The sequence below is a fragment of the Stylophora pistillata genome, unplaced genomic scaffold (assembly GCF_964205215.1).
Source record: "Stylophora pistillata unplaced genomic scaffold, jaStyPist1.2 SCAFFOLD_2883, whole genome shotgun sequence".
Classification (NCBI taxonomy): domain Eukaryota; kingdom Metazoa; phylum Cnidaria; class Anthozoa; order Scleractinia; family Pocilloporidae; genus Stylophora; species Stylophora pistillata.
The window spans coordinates 1-20000 of NW_028290908.1; the positions used below are offsets into that span (position 1 = coordinate 1).

At 37.8% G+C, this 20000-nt stretch overlaps 2 protein-coding genes, 1 long non-coding RNA gene and 1 pseudogene across 5 annotated transcripts; all 4 read left to right on the plus strand.

The window, feature by feature from the left end:
* Nucleotides 1–893: 893 nt before the first annotated feature.
* Nucleotides 894–2745, plus strand: LOC148715666 (RYamide receptor-like). Its single transcript, XM_088746641.1, has one exon. It carries the CDS (start codon nucleotides 935–937, stop codon nucleotides 1991–1993), a length of 1059 nt encoding a protein of 352 aa, XP_088602767.1. The 5' UTR covers nucleotides 894–934; the 3' UTR covers nucleotides 1994–2745.
* Nucleotides 2746–2867: 122 nt separating this feature from the next.
* Nucleotides 2868–6824, plus strand: LOC148715667 (uncharacterized; annotated as a pseudogene).
* A 1439-nt stretch (nucleotides 6825–8263) lies between these two features.
* LOC148715668 (uncharacterized) lies at nucleotides 8264–9612 on the plus strand. Its single transcript, XR_015995905.1, has 2 exons — nucleotides 8264–8499; nucleotides 8672–9612. It is a non-coding gene; the product is annotated as an uncharacterized LOC148715668 (long non-coding RNA).
* Nucleotides 9613–12717: 3105 nt separating this feature from the next.
* On the plus strand, nucleotides 12718–17855 carry LOC111339754 (uncharacterized). 3 transcript variants are annotated; one of them, XM_088746642.1, is made up of 5 exons: nucleotides 12718–14608; nucleotides 15131–15263; nucleotides 15450–15586; nucleotides 16024–16201; nucleotides 17019–17855. In XM_088746642.1, the coding sequence occupies exons 1-5, from the start codon at nucleotides 13328–13330 to the stop codon at nucleotides 17159–17161; spliced, it is 1872 nt and encodes a 623-aa protein (XP_088602768.1). In that variant the 5' UTR covers nucleotides 12718–13327; the 3' UTR covers nucleotides 17162–17855. The 3 variants fall into 3 exon arrangements, 2 of the variants coding, with proteins under 2 accessions (XP_088602768.1, XP_088602769.1); XM_088746643.1 differs by lacking the exon at nucleotides 17019–17855 and adding an exon at nucleotides 15695–15739 and having other exon boundaries at nucleotides 16024–16161; XR_015995904.1 differs by lacking the exon at nucleotides 17019–17855 and having other exon boundaries at nucleotides 15450–15739; nucleotides 16024–16161.
* Nucleotides 17856–20000: the final 2145 nt, after the last annotated feature.

A 20000-nucleotide genomic window follows, 5' to 3' on the forward strand; every position in this document is an offset into this window, starting at 1 on the left:
GTTATTTGGCAGAGTTTGTTCTTTGAAGCAAATACAGTGATAGGTATGTGTTTGCGCTGATTGGATTTTATAGGTATGCTGTACAAGAAACTCTGCCATTTGCACAGTGAAATGTTTATTTTACCGCTGAAAAAAAAAAAAAAAAAAAAACCAAACCAGAAAATAACAAGTACAAAAAAAAAAAAAAGAAAGAAAATTAACTTCTGGAATATGCACGTACACGTTTGTTTTTCATAAATAACAATTCAAGACAAGATTAAAATAACTCTCTGAGGTAAATGACTGCTGTTTTCATTAGTAAGAAAATGGTTTATTCAGCTTTAGTAATCCCATCTATATTCTCGGAATATTGAACATGGAATGTATACGAGTTTAATCTGTTACCAACATATGAGCAACATACCTTGGAAAGCTAGGGCTTGTAGGTGTTCCAAGAGAATATTAATCAGCTTTCATGGACAGGGGGCACTGAACAAGTCTTTCGTCGGCCTCTCTAGGGAATTCCTAAGTGACCGTAATGATACGAAAGCGTTCCCTGGCATGAAAACATACTTTAACTAAGTAGTTTCGAAAACCAAAAACGTTGTCTCTGTTCATTTCCGGGTTGCTTGGTAAGCACAAGAACACAGAATTCCACTTGACAATGGAGGTTCCAACCATGGCAAATTGCATCAGGTTTCACGACGACCTGAAAATTGTAAAAGCATGAGTTTTTATTTTTATCATCAATATTAGTATTTCGATTTAGATCGCGAATTGCACTGATCTCACCTACTGTAGTCAATTAATGAAATGCGCATGCGCTCATTTGTACTGCAAAAAAACTAATTTACTCTTTGTACTCACAGAACATAATCACATATCTTTCTTTAACGTTGTTTTATTTTTCTCTTTCAGTCATTTCATCTTCATTCGTCGTTCAACAGAAGTAAATATGAATAACAGCAATGTAACCTCAAAGTTACCTCAGCAACAGTCCGACGATGGAGTCAAGGCCTTGAGCAAATTTCTTCCAATTGCCATAGCAATAGTTGTGGCTAATGGACTCGTGTTTGTCTTGTTTTACCGATGTCCCCGTCTCCGCACTTCTTCAAATTATGTGCTTCTTAGCCTGGCAATTTGTGACTACAGTACTGGCGCTTTCGCCATTCCATACTTCATTGCTTATAACTTTGAGATTTTTCCAAAAGGAATGCACTATGGGTCATACGCTTCGCATACATTACTGGCTGTTTCAGGTTCTTATCACATACTGGTTGTTACTGCGCTCAAGTACTTGGCAACTGTTAGCCCCCTGAAACACTACGTGGTGACCAAGAGATTGATTTTGAAAGTAGTGCTCGGCGTGTGGATCATTTCTATGGTTTTTGCTGTCATTCCTCTTGCTTGGCATGGTAATGAAACATCTGAAAGTTATGACATCATTCACACTGCGGCTTGTCTTGTTGCAGTGTTCCTTTTTCCGTACGTATTTATGATTTATGCATTCATAGCCATGTTCAGAGCGATTACTAAAAGACAGCGACCATCTTCGGTAGAGAGCAATAAGCTGCGGAAGGAGGAGAAAAACAAAAGTGACCGGAAGTGCATTTTGGTTTTCGCTGCCATGGCCATCATATTTGCCTGCTGTTGGTTGCCTTATTTTACCGTCATGCTTTTAGTCGCCGTAGGAAGAGGAGATTTCGATTTTGTCTTAGAAGCATTCATGGTAATTCGATACATCACATCTTTTGCCAACCCTCTACTCTATACATTTTTCAAACGCGACTTTTGGTCCGCCCTACGAAATCTGTTGCAAAACAGGAGAAACTTCAGTTTTTCCTATCAAAAAGGTCAATCTGAGTCTCTCAATCTCACTAGCCGATTCAGGGCAAGGTCACGCGTCAGAAATAGAGGGTTGGTGTCACTCGAAGGAGAAAGACAAGAATCAAGGTTGATTCGCGATGGAAACGTGACCTTCGGTGAGGAGATATTTCGTACAACCCGTGTTTGACTGCTGCTTGCAGTGCATGAAGTGCATGAGTACACAGACTTGATTCTTCATGTAGCTGTTAATCGCCATCAAGAGCACTTATGTGGTTCAACTCCTACATAACTTGCAGAAGTTACATACGCGCCGAGTGGTTTCTTAGTCTCCACTTTTACTCAAGGCTCGAGGGAGGCGAGATGAAAGGTGTCTTGTCTAAGAACACAGCACAAATTAATAAATAAGCTGGACTGATTCGTTTCATCGTTACAGTATATAGTTTAATTCATTAAGCCGGTCGCATTGAGAAGATCACTTTTAGGTATTGATTAAAAGCCTGATGTCGTTGTCAAGGCCAATAGCACGTAAAAAATGCCAATGAAAAAGCACTTTGTTTGATATAAGTTTGTTTTCTTCAAGTGATACATAATTCAGTGAAGTATTGACGCCGAGCGTTCTTAAGACAGTGTTTGCTACTCCAAGTAACCTCTGACGCGTGTCGATATAAATAAGTTTGGATTAAAATTTAAAAGTATTTTCTTTTATCGTTATCATGTATACGAGGACTACTCTATAAAAAATGGTTAAATTCTAGGCTATTAGAACGCATTTCGATTATCAATCGTTAAGCAAATCCAAAGGAATTATGGATAAGTAAGTAAGTAAGTAAGTTAGCAAACTTTATTTACACAGGGTAGCCCATTCAACCCCAAGGTTGGTCTTCATACGGGCCCTGTATCTTAAAGAATTGATTTACATTAAGAATTTTCATAAACTATCACACTCAAAAGAGCCTAATAAAAATACAACAATAGGATTTAAGAACTATATTTCCAGCCTAGAAAATACAATAAAACATCACTTTTAAACCCTAAAATATAGTAAAACATCAAATTCAGAAATGTCTTGCTCAGCGGCAGAAGGTCTAAATGTTTTCACTCTTCCCAATGTATACAGGGAGTTTGTTAAAAAAAAAAAAATTGCAGCAGTAAATGATTATGACATGATTATGAAGCAATTAGGGTTGAGTTTCCTGGTTTAATTTTGGTCGAGAGCTCCGTTCGTGCTTTTGTGAAAAACAATATCAAAGAATGAAGAAAATTATTTAGAGATGTTTGTGAAGAAAAGCAATTTAGTTCACACTTGACAAAATCGATGTAGACGATCAATTCCATCTGATGAAAACAAAATTCCATTATAGGGTGAAAGTGAAATAGATGAATGCAGTGTACAGTATTGGAACGATAATCCATTGCTACCAGCGTATGAAATGGGTCGACGAAGTAGCATAACCAAAGAAGAAGCCGTTGATATCCTTTTGAGCTCAGACATTCTAAGTTAAAAAGTATCACGGGATGTATCCACGTCAATATCAAAGAATTTGCTTTTTGTTGTCCATTTGGAGGCACCACATGTGAAAACTGTGAAGAACCTACTTGCCGATGATTTGGGTGCCTGGCATGGAACGGGGACAAAGACATTTTTCTTCAAGCAGGCCGAGCAAAAAGAAACTGCTGACCAAAGTCACAGAGGAAATGTTTGGAGCCGCTAATGTATTCAAGTGCTCGCGGTCGTTTTACCGCAATCAGAGTGACCCAGAGTTACTTAGAATACTCATACATCTTAGAAGTAGGTACCCTGATGGTCTTTATTTCTTGGCCACCAAATACAACTAACTGTTAGGTCGAATTCAAAAATTCGGGTAAACTGAAACATTAAGAAGTTGTGAGACGAAGTTCGCGAAACTAGGTGCTACCATCGGACATTTGCGGAACCCTTCAGGGAACCTTATAAATTAGTTAGTTGAAGTCGGAAGTTTTGCGATAAAGTGAACGCGTTGTACAGTAACAGGGATTGGTATTACTCTCGTACAATCACAATCGAGTAGTTTTTAAACAATATTTTGTTCAACTAAACGTTACGAATGTCTGATTTGATGACGAAATGCGACTTTTTTTTTAGTTAGGTAGCGACGGCAAAGAAAACAGTATGGCCTTGGTTCAATATGTTTTGGACAATGTGTAGCGCCAAGTAAAAGTTCAACCCCATGGAAACAGCAAGAGCCAAAAGCCATTTTATCGCACGTCATATACAATACAGCAGCGACTTGAACAACTCTCAGAAACCCATTCTCCCAAGGAAGTTTTCCACCAGAGTCTTGAACAAAGTGGTGGCATCCTCCAATTAAGATCTGCTGGTGGGCATGCACGAGATATAAAACAAATAAAAAAAATAAGGTTGAAAAAGCAACAAAACGAAGATGACGAACTCGTGGAGCTGCTACAAATGTTGAAGGAAGATACGAGAGATGTAGACAATGCCTTTGTTAGAAAAGTAGAAAATTTATCTGATCCTTGCGTGGTACTTGCTTCACAACAGCAGTTGAGAGACATTGAACGATTCTGCACTAATCCTGCCAAATTTTGTGTCCTTGGTGTTGACGCAACTTTTAACTTCGGAAAATATTACGTCTCGCTTACGACGTACCGGAACCTGCTCCTTAGGACTAAGGAAGATTGTCACCCAGTACAAATTGGACCTGTACTTTTGCACCATAGAAAGGGTCTTGGCAGTTATTATGAGTTGTCATCGACAATGATTAAGCTACATGCATCGATTCAAAACGTTCTTGTATATTGAACCGACGGCGAGAAGGCCCTTGCAGAAGGATTTGGACGGCCGCTCCTTTACGCGTTGCACCTCATGTGCGACATCTACATGAAGGACAACATTTGCTCAAAATTGGCCGAGCTGGGAATACCAGCTGTCGTCGCTGAAGAGTTTCGAATGGATATTTTTGGAAAAAATATCGGGACCAATAGACAGCCCGGATTAATTGACTGTTTTACACCTGGCGAGTTAAATGAGAAAATGCAGTCATTAAAGGAGTCCTGGGAGAGACACCATACCCAAGGCAAACGTTTCTTGGATTATTTCTTGAAGTATTAGGCAGACCCTATTAAACAAACGATGACGGCAGAAGTTCGTTCAATGGCGGGCCTTGGCTTCCCACCAGGCGTCTATGATCATGGTAACGAGTGCATGAACTCGGTTCTTCAAAGAGAAAAGGCAAGAAGTGGTAAGAAGCGAATGTCACTAACTGCTTGCGTCTGACTTATACGACAAACCGTGAAGCGACAGCAAACGGAGGAGGAACTGGCTTTGATAGGTACAGGAGAGTTGAAAGTTGATGCCATGTATGACGATATGAAAGTCCCAGAGATAGTGTTCTATCGGAAATCTGTCAAACAGAAACAGGCGGTTCTAAAGAAATTTAACAATCAGGAAGTAAGATCTACTGATGACGTGTTGCCGGGCACTGGGGAGGATGAGTGCATTCGTAACAATTTGTTGTCTATTTCTGTGGAACAGTCTGCGATTATTCGTGTCCCATTCGATGTGTTGAAAGAAATGTTCCAAAAGGCTGGGGTACATCTATCGCGCGGCAAAGAGGCTATTGTGACAGCACTTGGAGCTAATGCCTTTACTGAAAACTATGTTAAATCAGAGGGAGGCTCTCCTTACGTCTTTAAAACCAGATCTTCAAAGCGTTACGGAGTGTACCACGAATGCAGCGATAACTGTATCCCGTACACAGGTTACGGCTTGTGCTCCCATACAATTGCTGTTGTTGAACAGTCCAATACGGAGAATTTCTTTCATTGGTATAAGGTAAACAAACAGAGTTCACCAAACATTTCGGCCCTCTCCCAAATGGACTTGCCTACAGGTCGAGGAACAAAGAGGACGAAGTCGACTCAGGTTCGAAAAGGAACAAAAAATAACAACAAAAGGGTGAGAACCGTTGTAGAAAAGTACATCACCCCTGTTATCACACCTGTCAGACGGCTTAGCCGCATCAGCTACAATGGATTCCCCAGCTCAGACACAATATCTTCTACATGTGAGTTTTTAAAAGAAGTTACGCGTTTGTTTATTATATGTTTGTTCTGTTATACAGATAATGTCAAAACCACGTATAATGCACGATCCTTCGCAGTAGATATCGCTATTTATGCAATAGGGAAAATCAGACCTGAAAAAATCAGGCCTGTACGGGATTCGAACTACTGACCTCTGCGATACTAGTGCAGCGCTCTACCAATTGAGCTAACAAGCCAACTGGGAGCAGGCCTTTAAGTTGATTCGTAATAAATCCGTGATGATAAATCAGATACAATAAATATATGAAGTTCATATATTTTGAACTGCGGTATTAAATACGTATGATGCACGATCCTTCGCAGTAGATACTTAACGGCCTACTTAACGGCCTGCTCCTAGGTAGCTTGTTAGCCCAATTGGTAGAGCGCTGTACTAGTATCGCAGAGGTCAGTGGTTCGAATCCCGTACAGGCCTGATTCTTTTCAAGTCTGATTTTCGCTATTGCATAAATAGCGCTATCCTCAACTCTTCTTTCTCGAACATGTTCAGTTAAATAACTAAAATATAAATAAAAGAAATACTCGAGGCTGTATATAAGGATTAATAATATGGTTTTGATGAACAGTAGTTTCTATTCCCGCTTTTAAAGATTGTGTATAAAGATTTACCACTCACCGTGAATAGAGTTTCTAAAGGGAAACTAACCATCTAAAAAATTGTTTCCAAAATGCCAAAAACTTGACGCTATCTTTTTCAAATCATCTACTTAGCTGAAAACGCAAAACCTCAATGCCAGTTCACAAGGAGATGTTGTTCTGCTTATCGCCAAGCAGAAGTTTAACTTGCGTCGTTCATTGTCAAATCGTTAGGCACATATAAAGACAGTTTCCCTAAGGCTAGGTTACTTTTTGAAATACGATTTCACTATGACGGTGACTCAAGGTTTGAGTCAAACCTTGAGTCGGCGTTATAATGACATGCGTAGATGGAAGTCAGAAGGTTGTTTGGACATGCTTATCCCATAACTTTCAAGCCACCACTACATGTACCAGACTGTTTTTCATCTCTCGCGTTCATTGATATTTAACGATGGCCACAGGTTTACATCATAATCCACAACATTCTAAATATTTAATCACAAATCGTTAATCCAGACACGCGTAAGAAGTCATTTCAATGAGCAGAAACATTTTAAAAACAGCTGTTTCCCGTCAACAATTCACTGAATTCTGTATCGCTCGAGGAAAATAAAAGGATATCATAAAAAGCGCCATGAAATCATTTGTTTTTCATTTGGTACATGTTATTGGGGAGCCTATTTGTCACAGTGAAAACCAACGTCAAGGCGTTAAAGCAATCCTATCTTAGCAAGTGATTTAAGCTTAAGGAGCCAAAGTTTGAAGCGATTCAGTCCAGCTTTTTTTTTTATCAATTTTTGTGCTATGTTCTTGGGCAAGTCACCCTCCACAAAGTCTCTATCTAAAACTACTGTATTTTGTGAAAATGTTCACATTATAAACTGCTTGGATCTTCATTCAGCTGCGGTCGTGAGACAATGCAACTGTCACGTGATTATTTTACCATTTTGCCAGTCGTACCACCTCGGAACTTTAAATATAAAAAAAAAAAAATTATGAGCACCCACCTCAATATCGAGTTATCAATTTAAAGAAAAATATGCATTTGCTTTTACTGGATATGAATTTGGTTGAAGCGAACTCTGGGCTACGCAGCTCATTGGATATTTATTATCTGATATTCAATGCCCGCTCATGGAATAACTAATAATCAGTTGTTTCCAATCTTTTTTTTTTTACCATAAAATCTCCTTCATGGTGTTGTGTGGGATTTTAAAGTCTTAAAAAATGTGTCTTCCAAGAAAATGTCAGCCAAAAGATTTAATTAACGAAATGGGAAGTTGTAATTTTAATGCATCGTAAAACACTTTGAGTACATGCATGGTTATTTAAAACTTTAATTGACTGATATCATCAGGTATGTCGTTCTGAAAAGTAAAATCACATAAAGTATTTAAATAATTTCCACGCAAGCGATATCAGTTCTGACAAAATATTATTAATGACGAAGGAAAAGAACAGTACTCGCAGAGGATATTTAAAATACAATCTATTAGGGAAAATGGTATTTCAATTTATCTATTTGACTTCTTAAAAGCATTTCAACATTTGTTTTCTGTCCAATTTAAGCTGATCCCGTCGATCTCAACAGCTAATGTTCTAAAGAAGACACTCGCTGCATTTCCTTGTCTGCTTCCTCAAATGGCTATGCTTTTGTCTGTTTAATTTTGAGCTCGAAAGTAAATTAAGTTTCTTCTCAGCGATTGGTCAGATTCATACTAGGTCATCTTATCGCGTTTCTGATTCATATCAAATATTGACATTTCCTTGAAATTGAAGGAAATCGAGGGCTTTTTTTATTCTGAATCGCCATGCATCTGAATTTTTTTATCAGATGGTAAGTCGCTGGGTAAGTGATCTGCTTTTAAGCTTTGATCATGAAATGATCATCACGCGATTAAGAGCAAGTTCGTAGATTGAATTTCGATCAGGATCAACGTTTTCTTTTTGTTAAAAGAAATCTGTTTCAATTAAGAAGGTAATTTGTACATAATTGGGAAGAAAAACTTGGTAGGTATCTTGATTCAATCGCTACACCCTTCTACTTTTAGGATATGATTCCGCACTTATAAGTGATTCAATAATAAGTCATGTTTCATGAAATCTAATAGAAAATGAAACTATCTCTGTAACGTAGATCGTATTCCATTTATTCTCCTCTAAAGGACATTTTGATTTTCAGAAAAACCTACTTTCAACCGACACGATTAATAGTTGACTGCAATACAAACTTTCCGAGGGAAAGAGCACCTTTATCCAGTTCTAAAGGAAAGGTAACGAGTTGTATTTTATTTTATTTCTTATCACTAGATACGCTTTTCACCAAATATCAGATATTTTCTCGATTTTCGTTAAGTTTGATAAAAAATTTGGAAGTTGAAATTTTTCCACCCAAAAATAATCAAATACATATTATGTACGAGGTAGTGAGTGAATGTTGTGAGAGAAAAACAGGGAGTCAATTTATTTCAAAGGAAACCATAATTTTCATCTCTGCGAGTCAAAAGTACACCCAGAAATTTGACAGTGAGATTTTAAGGAGTAACCTAGGGATTACGTCGGATTGTGATAAATAAATTGCTGTTTACCTGTGTCTTGCTCCTTTTTAATTTTCTCGCTTGCTATTGAAAGTGTGGCTTCCATAATTGAATTTTAGCTCGTTTAGACGAATGCAAATGTTGCGAACTGGAGTTTCAAAGTATTTCCTAGAGCAAGATTCCATAAGCCGTTTTTAATTTATATTAGTCGAGAAAATATCCATCAATTTTTATCCTCACTTCGGTGAATGAAATGTCTAAGAGTAGAGATAATCAGGATATGGTATGAGCGTACTGCTCTTTTAACACTAGTTTTGTCAAATTTTACCTTTTACGGTTTTAAACCGCTCAACAGCCTTCTCCCTTCTCCCCCCCCTCCCAAAAAAAAGGAAAAAGATTGAAATAAAAATAAAACAAAATAAAATGAATACGAAACGTTATTAGCCAATAAGATATAACCCTCCAGAGAATGCTATCCAATCAAAATGAGACTAGTGTTTCAAGTGGGTTCACAGTGTCCTGTTTATGAACGAATCGAATGAAGTAGAGAAATATTAACCTTTAATTTCCTCTTTTGATAAAAATACATTTGATTATGATAAGAATACGAAAAGTAATGCTCTAATCGTATGTTAGAAGAAATTAGAGATTTCATTACATCTTCCATTTAGTGAGTTTCATGTGCTCCGCCGTATTTTCATTAGATTCTCCATTAGGGACTTTCGTTTACTTCGTCAGTAATTTAATATCGACCACGATCGCACTGTGTGCTTCTCTGATTAGAAAATTCTTATCCGATTTATCTTGCGATTTAAGGGACAAATGAGAGAGAAATTTGTCAGGTATTTTGGTAGAAATACCTGACAAATTAGATATACACACGTTTGAAGCGTTGTTTCTGGTAGACCTCGCCATGCCGCGCCATTCGATCTACCCTAGCTGAGATCATGTCCAGCTTCTCAGAAGACTTCGTCTGCTTTTAATCTAAATCAACAAAGAAGCCGTGAGATATCATTAGAGCTATATGAAATGCAAGTTTCCATTTAGGAGGACCCTAAGGCATTAGAGGTTTTGGAGAACATTCAATTGACTCCCTTAAGTCGGTAAACAGATTTGACTCCGGTCATATGTGCTCAAACCTATTAGTAAACTACTTCGAAAGAATTTGGATATATCAACAGAGTGGAAATGGTAAATTGGCTACCGTAACGATTACAAAAGCTGACGTTTCGAGCGTTAGCCCTTTGTCGGAGCGAACGCTCAAAACTTCAGGCTTTGTAATCGTTACGGTGGCCAATTTACCATTTCAACTTTGTTGATATATCCAAATTATTTCGTTACTCCCACCGACGCAGCCCCAAACAGTTTCTTTCGAAACTATCATCCTTTACTTCGAAAGAGATTGGTAAAACTGGAATACCAGTATAGCAGCAAAGCGACATCTTGATTTGTAAAGGAAAGAGGTCTGTTATGTTTTACCCATGATGTCTGTAAGGAAAAAAACATCCACAGAATCCTCAAGGAACACCATCAAATACTCTTGACATCGTCCAACACACAGGCACAGGCCATATTCAAAGAAACAACTCTCGTTGCCTATCGAAAAGGGCGTAATTTAACACAGATGCTTACCCACAAAAGACTGCGATCACCGATGGCCGCTGACACAACCCCCTCCACTGATGAATCTCCACACGATACAAGCAATCCACACATTCAAGTTCCATCTGACACTACCTGTACAATCTGTGGCCGATCATTCAAAACTAACAAAAATCTCAAAATTCATTTCTCTCATAAACATAAAATGCAGAAACCATTGCAATTCACTCGTCCCAGATTCTGGCCCTGTAGGGCTGACATAAGATGCAACTGCTGCAAAACATACGGGCAATTTACAGGGACAGTTAAAAGCAGCACTACAGGAGAAGCGATAACACAGCGACAACACACGTCATGCAAGACTAGCAATGTGATATACCTGATAGAATTCAGCAAATGTAACGATCAGTACGTAGGCGAGACAGGTCACTCAAGTCACCATCGTGGCAATCAACATCGTAGCGATATCAAGGGTGGACATAAAAACATACCCTCTGTCAGACATTTTAAGAACTGTGGAGTCGATCATCTTAAACTTACGGTTATTGAAAAAGTTAGAAGTCAAAATCAAGAAATCAGAAAAGCAAGAGAAAATTATTGGATTTTAAGACTAAATCCTACTATCAATAAGCTTACTACATGAATTATAACTACTTTAACTTATCTATTTTATTCACCATAACACGTTTCGCTGTTATCTATTCTTTTTTTATATTATTACGTCATGACATGTTTACTGTTGACACGAATTTTAAATTTGAATATTGCTCATGTAATTAGTATGCTCCTGAGGAAGGCCGAGACGGTCGAAACGTCGAGCTTATAAACCAACAAAGCTACATTGGAGTTGGCCTCTTGACCATTACATTTCTGCTTTTATATATATATATATATTTAACAAATATTCGCCGAAGACAATATTAACCGAACCTGAGGCGAATAATTGTTTTAGTTTAACATTTTATGTAAACCGCGCGGAGCGGTATATATGGCGTCATATAAGGAACCACTCGACCAATCAGATTGCTGGAAACTCTTTGTTCAGCTCTGAAATTATACTAAATATGTATATATATATAAATAGAATAAATGTTTGAAAAGAAAATTTGCCGTGAGCGTGATTTGAACCCACGTCCCCCTGTTACTAGTCAGGTGTAACAGAAGGCCGAAACAGTACTGTCTGCAGTATATATATCTGCAGTTATATATATATATATATATATATATATATATATATATATATATATACACATATATGCGAGTAGGAAGAATTAATATTTCTGCAGGTGTAAGACAGTAATATCATACAAAGAGACATACAAAGCTAATTAAAAGCCTTTGTACTAATTGATTCAATTGGACTCAACTCGTGCAAAGGCTTTTAATTACTGTTTTTCATATAGTCAAACGTTTTAAGAAAACTTTTTTAGAGTAATGAAATATTTCGGTTAAGCTATTCTTGCATCTCCTGGTGACAAAGCCTACGCAAAAAGATCAAATTTCTTGAGATTGTTTTAAACGATGCACAAAACCTGGCGAGAGCAAGCAATATCACAGGAAACCTCTGCAAACCACCAACGGAGAAATCAAGGCGTAAGGCATTTCCCTTTAAGCTGCACGTTGGCATAGCTTGACCAAGGACCTGTATGGGTGGGTCATAATCATAAGTCTGTACATGCGATTCTCATCTTAAAATTCTGGATACAACACCAAGAAGCTTTTAAAAGGTCATTACTTCCTAATATAAATTAGAAATTTAAAAGCTTACAAGTTATTCTCGTTGAAGATATGGGTGATTTTAGCCCAATTATGTAGACTATGCCTGCATTAATGCAGTTTTGTCCCGATGTAGAAAAGTATCTGATTTCATTACTAGAAATCGGGGACATTTCTAGCCCGTTAAAAAATGTCAGCGGTATATCGTATTACAGACAATTCAACATGGTCGCGGTTGAAGTGTAGTGAACACGTAACTTTCTCTTTTCTTAAAACCCTACGAGAGAAAGGCCTGGTACCTTTCTATCCCAGAAAGCCAAAGGAGACGTGAAAACAAGGAAAATGGCGGCCCAATTGTGCAGTTACTGGGACTTGTATCTATGGAACGCCATAACTGTCTTATGATACTTTTGGTCATGATATTCGGTGCTTACATCCTTATATTGGGTGCTTACATCCTTATATTCGGTGGTTAAATCATTATGTTCGGTATTTACTTCATTATATTCGGCGCGTACTTCGTTATATTCGGTGCTTACTTTATTATATTCGGTGTTTACTTTCTTATATTCGGTGCTTAAATCATTATATTCGGTGTTTACTTCATTATATTCGGTGTTTACTTCATTATATTCGGTGCGTACTCCGTTATATTCGGTGCTTACTTTATTATATTTGGTGCATACTTCGTTATATTCGGTGCTCATTTTATTATACTGGGTGGCTTATTCGTTCAGTGTTCACTTCATTATATTCGGTGTTCACTAAATTATATTCGGTATGCACTTCATTATATTCGGTGTTTATTTCATTATACTCGGTGATTAAATCATCCAGTTCGGTGCTACCGACAACTGGTGAGCACTTCATTATCTTCGGTCCTACCAACATTATACGCGGTGGTAAAATCATTATCTTCGGTGCAAACTTTGTTATGATCGTCACCAGGCTCCCAATTGTACAGCTTCGTTGAGCGCGAAAAAATGGAAGACATCTTGACGAAACTAAACCTTGAAGCGCTCGTTGCAGTATTTCGACGAGAACGAATCGTTCCTTCGATAGTTCAGTCCATGAGTGATGAGGAATTAGAGCGACTTGGTGTAACTGCGATTGGAGATCGAGTTCGATTGCGTGAACTTTGTAAAGAAGGCCAAGAGGACAGTAGCAGGTCATCGTTTGGCTCTCGAAGTGTACACGTTGCAAACACCTCAATAAGCAGAACCGGAGATGTATCTTTAGCTGACGCTGTCCTCGATGAACGAATGCGTCTTTTCAATCCAAGGGGCGGTCGGTCGCAATCTAAAAGTAGAAGCAAGAAACATCCTTATCCACGAACTTGGACTGTTCACTTTGTTTGCCTTGCAGATCGGTATCAGTGCAAAATACCATCAGCTGTCGAGAAACAAACTTTGCACAAAGCAGGCTTAGGATTAAAAAAGATCAAGCTACTCTTAGATGATGATGCAAGTGCGGTGTATGAGAAGCTTGTCTCGAGTGAAAAGGACGATGTAGGTGATGTGAAGGGGTTTCCCCAATTACGTGAAGCAGGAGGATTTGATATGCTACATTGCCTACCAAATTGCCGGGATTTAACACCTCTTAAGTGTTCCTGGGCTGCCAGAGAAATAAGAAGTAATTTAGGAGGGCAATCCAAAATTTACCTGAGGCCAATCCAAAAAGATCTGTCCACTAAATCTCTCATACCACAGAATTCTTGTGAAGTAAAAGAGAAATGCCTGGCTTGCCAGAAAGAATTCCCAATGAGTGAACTCAGAACACACTCTTTTTACATGTGTACAGCTGGATTTAATAGTGGATCAGACTCAGAGGGTGACAATGGCACAACTAGTTGCATTCTGGAAGGAATATCAACTGCTGACTCTAGAAGTGAATCGTCAGTGAGTCCAGTGATGTCCCAAGCTCCACAACAAATACAGGAAGCAAACCCAGTCATAGAAGTTTCTAACTCACCTGCACCTGTACATGTACCTGAAGAGAAAGAAGATAATATTGATACTGCCGTTGGAAAAGTTGTAACCTTTTGCCAGACAAACAATGTACACAATCCCGTGGAAGTTCTCCGATGTATGCAGAAAGAAATTGTTACTGGCAGGAGATTGGAATTAGAATCTGACAGTGAAGTGTTGGAGGGGGAGACAAACTACATCAATGTAGACAGAATGAATATACTTGAAACAGCATTCGAGGAAATAGGGGCTCTGGAAAACCTTCGCCTCACTCTGGAGGTTTCTTTTTATGGGGAGGTAAGTTATTTCTTTCTGTAAGAGTTTTTGTAAACAACATATTAATGCCTGTACGTAGTACTCTCTCCAATTTACTATTTTAATGAACTGAAGATCGATTGTTTTATTGAAAATACCCCCTCCCCCCTAAATGAACTTTTTTTAATGCAATTGGTGAAAAAAGTGAGTAAAGAATATTTTTCTCAGTAATGTTCATTGCTTTGTATTTGAAGTGTTGATTCAAGTGGCCTCATTGTTTTGTGCTTGCCTTTGCTTTACTGCTTAAATAGCTGTGCCTTTTGTTCCTACTGTTAGCTTGTTATTTGCAGGAGTTATACAAAATACTCAAATCATGATGTTAACATGTATCTAATGTGTCACACACAAAAAATTCTCAGTGTGCACGTATTCCTCACCTGGGTCCTGATTCTATGTCAGTGTTTTAAGGTAATTCTACCACTTGACTACAATAATCACCCCTTCATTGGATTCAGATGAGAATGTTTTTCAGCAACAAGTACTAAATATCTGTTACTTCCCCAGAAAGCACGTGACTATGGAGGTCCGAGGAGAGAGTTCTTCCGGCTCACACTCACAGCTATTAAAGAAAAGTATTTTGACAATGGCATACGTGACCTTCTTGCAGATGATTACTATATTGTTGGAGTGATAATTGGTAAGTAATAAATCTCACACTGGTTAAATATGTAATTTTGATTACCTTTCATGTACACAACTCGCCTCGACTAGCTAGCCCATGCTATTTGCCAGTTATGTAATGTACGTCATGTCTGTAATGATTATTGATGTTGTTATGACACAAAAGATCTCCTTATAAAAGCTTCCTTAAACTGATTTCTAGGTTTAAGCATCATTCAGAATGGAAAGATCCCCCAGTTCTTTTCAGAGGATCAGCTGGTAAACATCTTTAACAGCATCCAATCATCAGCAGCTTATTGTAATTTACAGAAAGGATTGGACAAATTAGGAATATGTATGGTATGGTCCAGCTTCACATGTTCGCTGTAAAAGGATGTTGTTGGACATGATAAACTGTATAAAATTATAGAATTTTTTCTGACCTATAACATTTTTCACTTTATACAGTAGTTATGATATTGACATCACATTAGTAAGAGGAAAACATGAAATGTGAGAAAAATAGTTTTTGGTGAGGTTATTTTGTTTGGATAAGAGAGAAAATGTAAAAGCCATTGGGGTTTTGTTGAATGTTGCTGTGATGATCAGTCTTTGATTTTCTGTTCCCTAAATCAGTGACACTGTATAGATGATTAATGAACAGGCTTGTATTGAGTACTGTTCATTTGTTTCCTTTCATATGTGTAACAAGTGATGTACATTTTATGTTTTAAAGTAGTGAAAGATTACGTGTTTCTAAAGTCAACAGCTACACATTTTAAATTCAACATTTACAGGTCTGCAAACAGCTGCCGCTTCTTGTCCACATTTTCAGACCAAGCCCAGCAGCCAAACTTACCATCAAGAAACTTACAAACCTTTTAACACCAATATTTGCTGAGGATGGATCAAACCAAAGGCACTTTGAGGGAATTGTGTATAGGGCTTTCTGTAGGTACCTGAGAGAGGTACAAAGTAAGTGCTACCTTGTGTGATGGTCTTAACAAGAGTTGTAAACTAGATCTCATTTGGAAATTTCTTTTGTCAGTAGCCAAGTGCAGTGCAATCCCACTATCATGGGTTGGAACCTAGTTTATCAGAAGCATGATAATGATAATAATAATATTGCTATCAGTAAACTTAGCAATGGTTTCAAATAAGTTTATCAATTTAGGCTTCTGGCATGAAATACAGAGGGTACTGGAGCCTATGAAAAACTGCAAGATCCTTAGACTTTTTTTTTGTTTCAATCATTGCATTTGACACAATAACAATATTATGGCCTTCCCATGCTGTCTCGTTACTTATGGAATCATGTGTCCAAATGGTTGTATACATGGAGAAACTGTTGCAGAATAATAATTGGTATTATGAGCTAAAATCTGTTACTTGCAGAATTGTTTGTCGTCTCTCGTTAGAAGTAGAACCTACAATGATGGTTGGTTTTGATATGCTATCTTATTGCTCTTTTGGTAAATATTTTCTAACCTTTGCAATGGTGAGGGAAAGGGTCGTCTTGTCCTCTATGTAAGGGGAAAATGTTTTGTAAAATTTATCTTAAAATCTCTTCTTGAGAGATAATATGGGGTTGGTTATCTTCAATTACATCTGTTATCTCAAAGGGTTTACATGCACTGTACGTATGCATGTATTTTGAACGTAATACATACAAGCAAAATGTTTGTGTAAGGTTTTTTTGTACTCTCCTCGTTTGTGTTTTAATTTATTTTTCCAGCTACAAACTTTGTAATTAAAAGTGAATTGGTTCTTTTCATTTTGCTTGCTTTAACAGGTGGAAGGAGAAAGAGAGTAACTCTGGCCCATGTTTTGTGGTTTGCAACAGGGTCAGATGAAGAACCCCTGTTGGGATTTAAATTGCATCCAACCCTGGTTGCTCTTCACTGCAGCTGTACAGTCCTTTCTGCCAATAGCTAACACATGTATTAATGCCATCATATTGCCATCACCGACACTTGAGATCAGAATACCACCTGATGAGAAGCTATTTGATTTATATGACTGTGCATTTCTAAATAGCTATTTTGGCAATGTGTAACATTCTTGTAATTTCTGGCTTGTTTTATCGTACTGTTGTCATTTGTCAAGGGAAGACATTATTTTTGACCTTGAATGATTAAGTGGTTGAAACCTGAAAATTGTTGTTATCACTTTCCTAATATGTTGTTGTTATTATCGTTTACCTGATGATTGTTTAACCATGACTATCATTCCAAGAATCACAATAATTTTTTTCAAGCAAGAACAAGAAATACTCTGTTCAGACCCTTTGAAATATTTCTGTTTGGAAATTTATGCTTTAACTTCAGTTCAAGAAATATTTGTACCATTGACTGAAAGTCACCATATCTTACTGTTATATCATGCCTTTTAACTTGCTTCTTCTTTTGAGTGTAGGTGGGTCCTCTACTTGCAGTTTAAAGGACGCAAAGTTCATTTCATCTAAACAAAGTTCAAATTTTGAAGTTACTTCAGAGAGTGAAAGGACATAAAGTTCATTTCATCTAAACAAAGTAGGACAATTGCAAAGTTCAAATTTTGAAGTTACTTCAGAGAGTGCTACAATATAAATAATGTTATAATCAAAATAAAGTGGATTTTTTTAAAAATACTTAATGTCATTCATTAACGAAAACCTAGTTTAAGTTGGCCATGCGGAAGGGTCCTACTAGAACCTGGCACTAAAATGCAACTTTTGTTGTTACATCGGCTCTTTCCTTTATAGTGACATTTAGTGTAAATGACCTTTCATGAACTCCTTTTTTATATCTTACAAACCCCTGCAACTCAACGCATCAATAAAAATTGGGTAAAGAGTGGATATTGATTATTAACCCTTCAAAGCAGTTTCTAAATACAGTACTTTTATTAAGATCATTCTTTCTAGTACACAGCAACTCTGAACAGGAAGATGTATTCCTGATAAAATACTGTATCAAGGTTACACTATTAATAGCTCTTCATGCTGCCTTAGTCATATGGTTTTCTCCTCACAGACTTGATTTAAATTTCTGGTAGTGATTCATTTGCATTCCTTTAAGAGACCACTGACTGCCTGACGATACGAAGAGCTTTCAAGTACACTTCAATTCCAAAGTTAGATGATGTCCACATCCACGGAATTTCATGGTTCAGTTGCTGTGTACAGTCACTGCTCAACCGAAATGAGAGGGCGTCAAAGATAGGCCTCCCAGAACCATTGTCACCACCTTCAGTAATAAATCCTTCAACCCCATAGTGAGGGATGAGATTACTTCGCAATTCTATTCCTACTGGGTTTTGAAGTTGAGCTGCTACCCAAGTTCTTATTGGTGACGACCTCGTAGTTCGTATTCTGTGCTGTGACCAAGCTTTGTTCCAAATGTCTAACTTCTCTTGAATTTTAGCCCGGTAAACATGATGGAGAGCAACCAAATGAACATCATCCAATGGGTCCAATATCCCCTCATCCTCCATGAAGTAGAATAAATTGTAGTAAAGTGCAAGAACACCCTGGTAGACATCCCTCCATAGTCTCAATACGTTGATTGTGGGTGCTCTTACCTGTGATAGCACTACCCCTATCTGTCCCTCTTCTTGATATCATGTAGTCGACTATGCTTACATTTTCACAACCCTGATCGGTTCGAATTCTGCTGGGTAAGCCAAATTTTTCAACCGCTCCCAAGAAACAAGCCAGAATAGTATCTGACCTATTATTGTCTACACATTCTAACATTACAGGCAATCGGCTATAGCCATCAATTCCGCTGATGATTATAAAATTCCACCTTACAAGTTTATGGTTTGTGTCTATGTGCCACAAGTGGTTGGGGCCTTTCACATTGTAGACCCTTCGATACAATCTACCCTTCTTTCTTTCGCGTACTCCTTCTTCATCTACGCGATGAATGCTATCCCGAAGTCGCATTCTTTGCACTTTAATGCCTCTTTCTTGAAGAAGAAATTTAAGCATTCCTTCCCCACAAAAGGGAAAGTCCTTTGACAGTTCTAATATGTGGTGATCCAGATCTTCATCTGAAACATCACTGAAATCCTGAGAGCTGATTCCGTAGCTTTGCATTCTGCGATAAATTGTGCTCTCCGAAACAGACAACAAACTGGCGATTTCTTTTATCTTGAAACCCTCCTCTAGATGATTCTCTAGTATTGATTTTGGTATGTTGAATTCTGGAGCTCCAGATCCTAAACGATTTCTTTGAGGCTTCCGTTTTCCGTGGATTGAACATTCCATTCGTAAACTCATCATGTCAGAACTATTACTTACACCCAGCTGCATCATTTCGCTTGCCGATAACAGAGGAAGTACATCAGGTGTGATTTTCTCCTTTTCAAATACTTCTGTTAGATTACTTAAGTTTTGTCGCTTCAGAATGGAGGCCATTGCAGTCTTCTCCTCCATTTTCATAATACTTTGAAAATACGCGGAAAATCGCAGAATTGCATTGTGGGGTTATTACCGCGAACCATGTTTTTGGGAGCCTGGTGACGATCATAACGAAGTTTGCACCGAAGATAATGATTTTACCACCGCGTATACTGTTGGTAGGACCGAAGATAATGAAGTGCTCACCAGTTGTCGGAAGCACCGAACTGGATGATTTAATCACCGAGTATAATAAAATAAACACCGAATATAATGAAGTGCATACCGAATATAATTTAGTAAACACCGAATATAATGAAGTGAACACTGAACGAATAAGCCACCCAGTATAATAAAATGAGCACCGAATATAACGAAGTATGCACCAAA

Excerpts from the sequence above, each read along its gene's own strand:
- LOC148715666 (XM_088746641.1), top strand. The coding sequence starts at position 935 with ATGAATAACAGCAATGTAACCTCAAAGTTACCTCAGCAACAGTCCGAC.
- LOC111339754 (XM_088746642.1), top strand. The coding sequence starts at position 13,328 with ATGGAAGACATCTTGACGAAACTAAACCTTGAAGCGCTCGTTGCAGTA. Across the intron at positions 14,609-15,130 it reads AGGTTTCTTTTTATGGGGAG|AAAGCACGTGACTATGGAGG; the intron begins GTAAGTTATTTC and ends TTACTTCCCCAG. Across the intron at positions 16,202-17,018 it reads GTACCTGAGAGAGGTACAAA|GTGGAAGGAGAAAGAGAGTA; the intron begins GTAAGTGCTACC and ends TTGCTTTAACAG.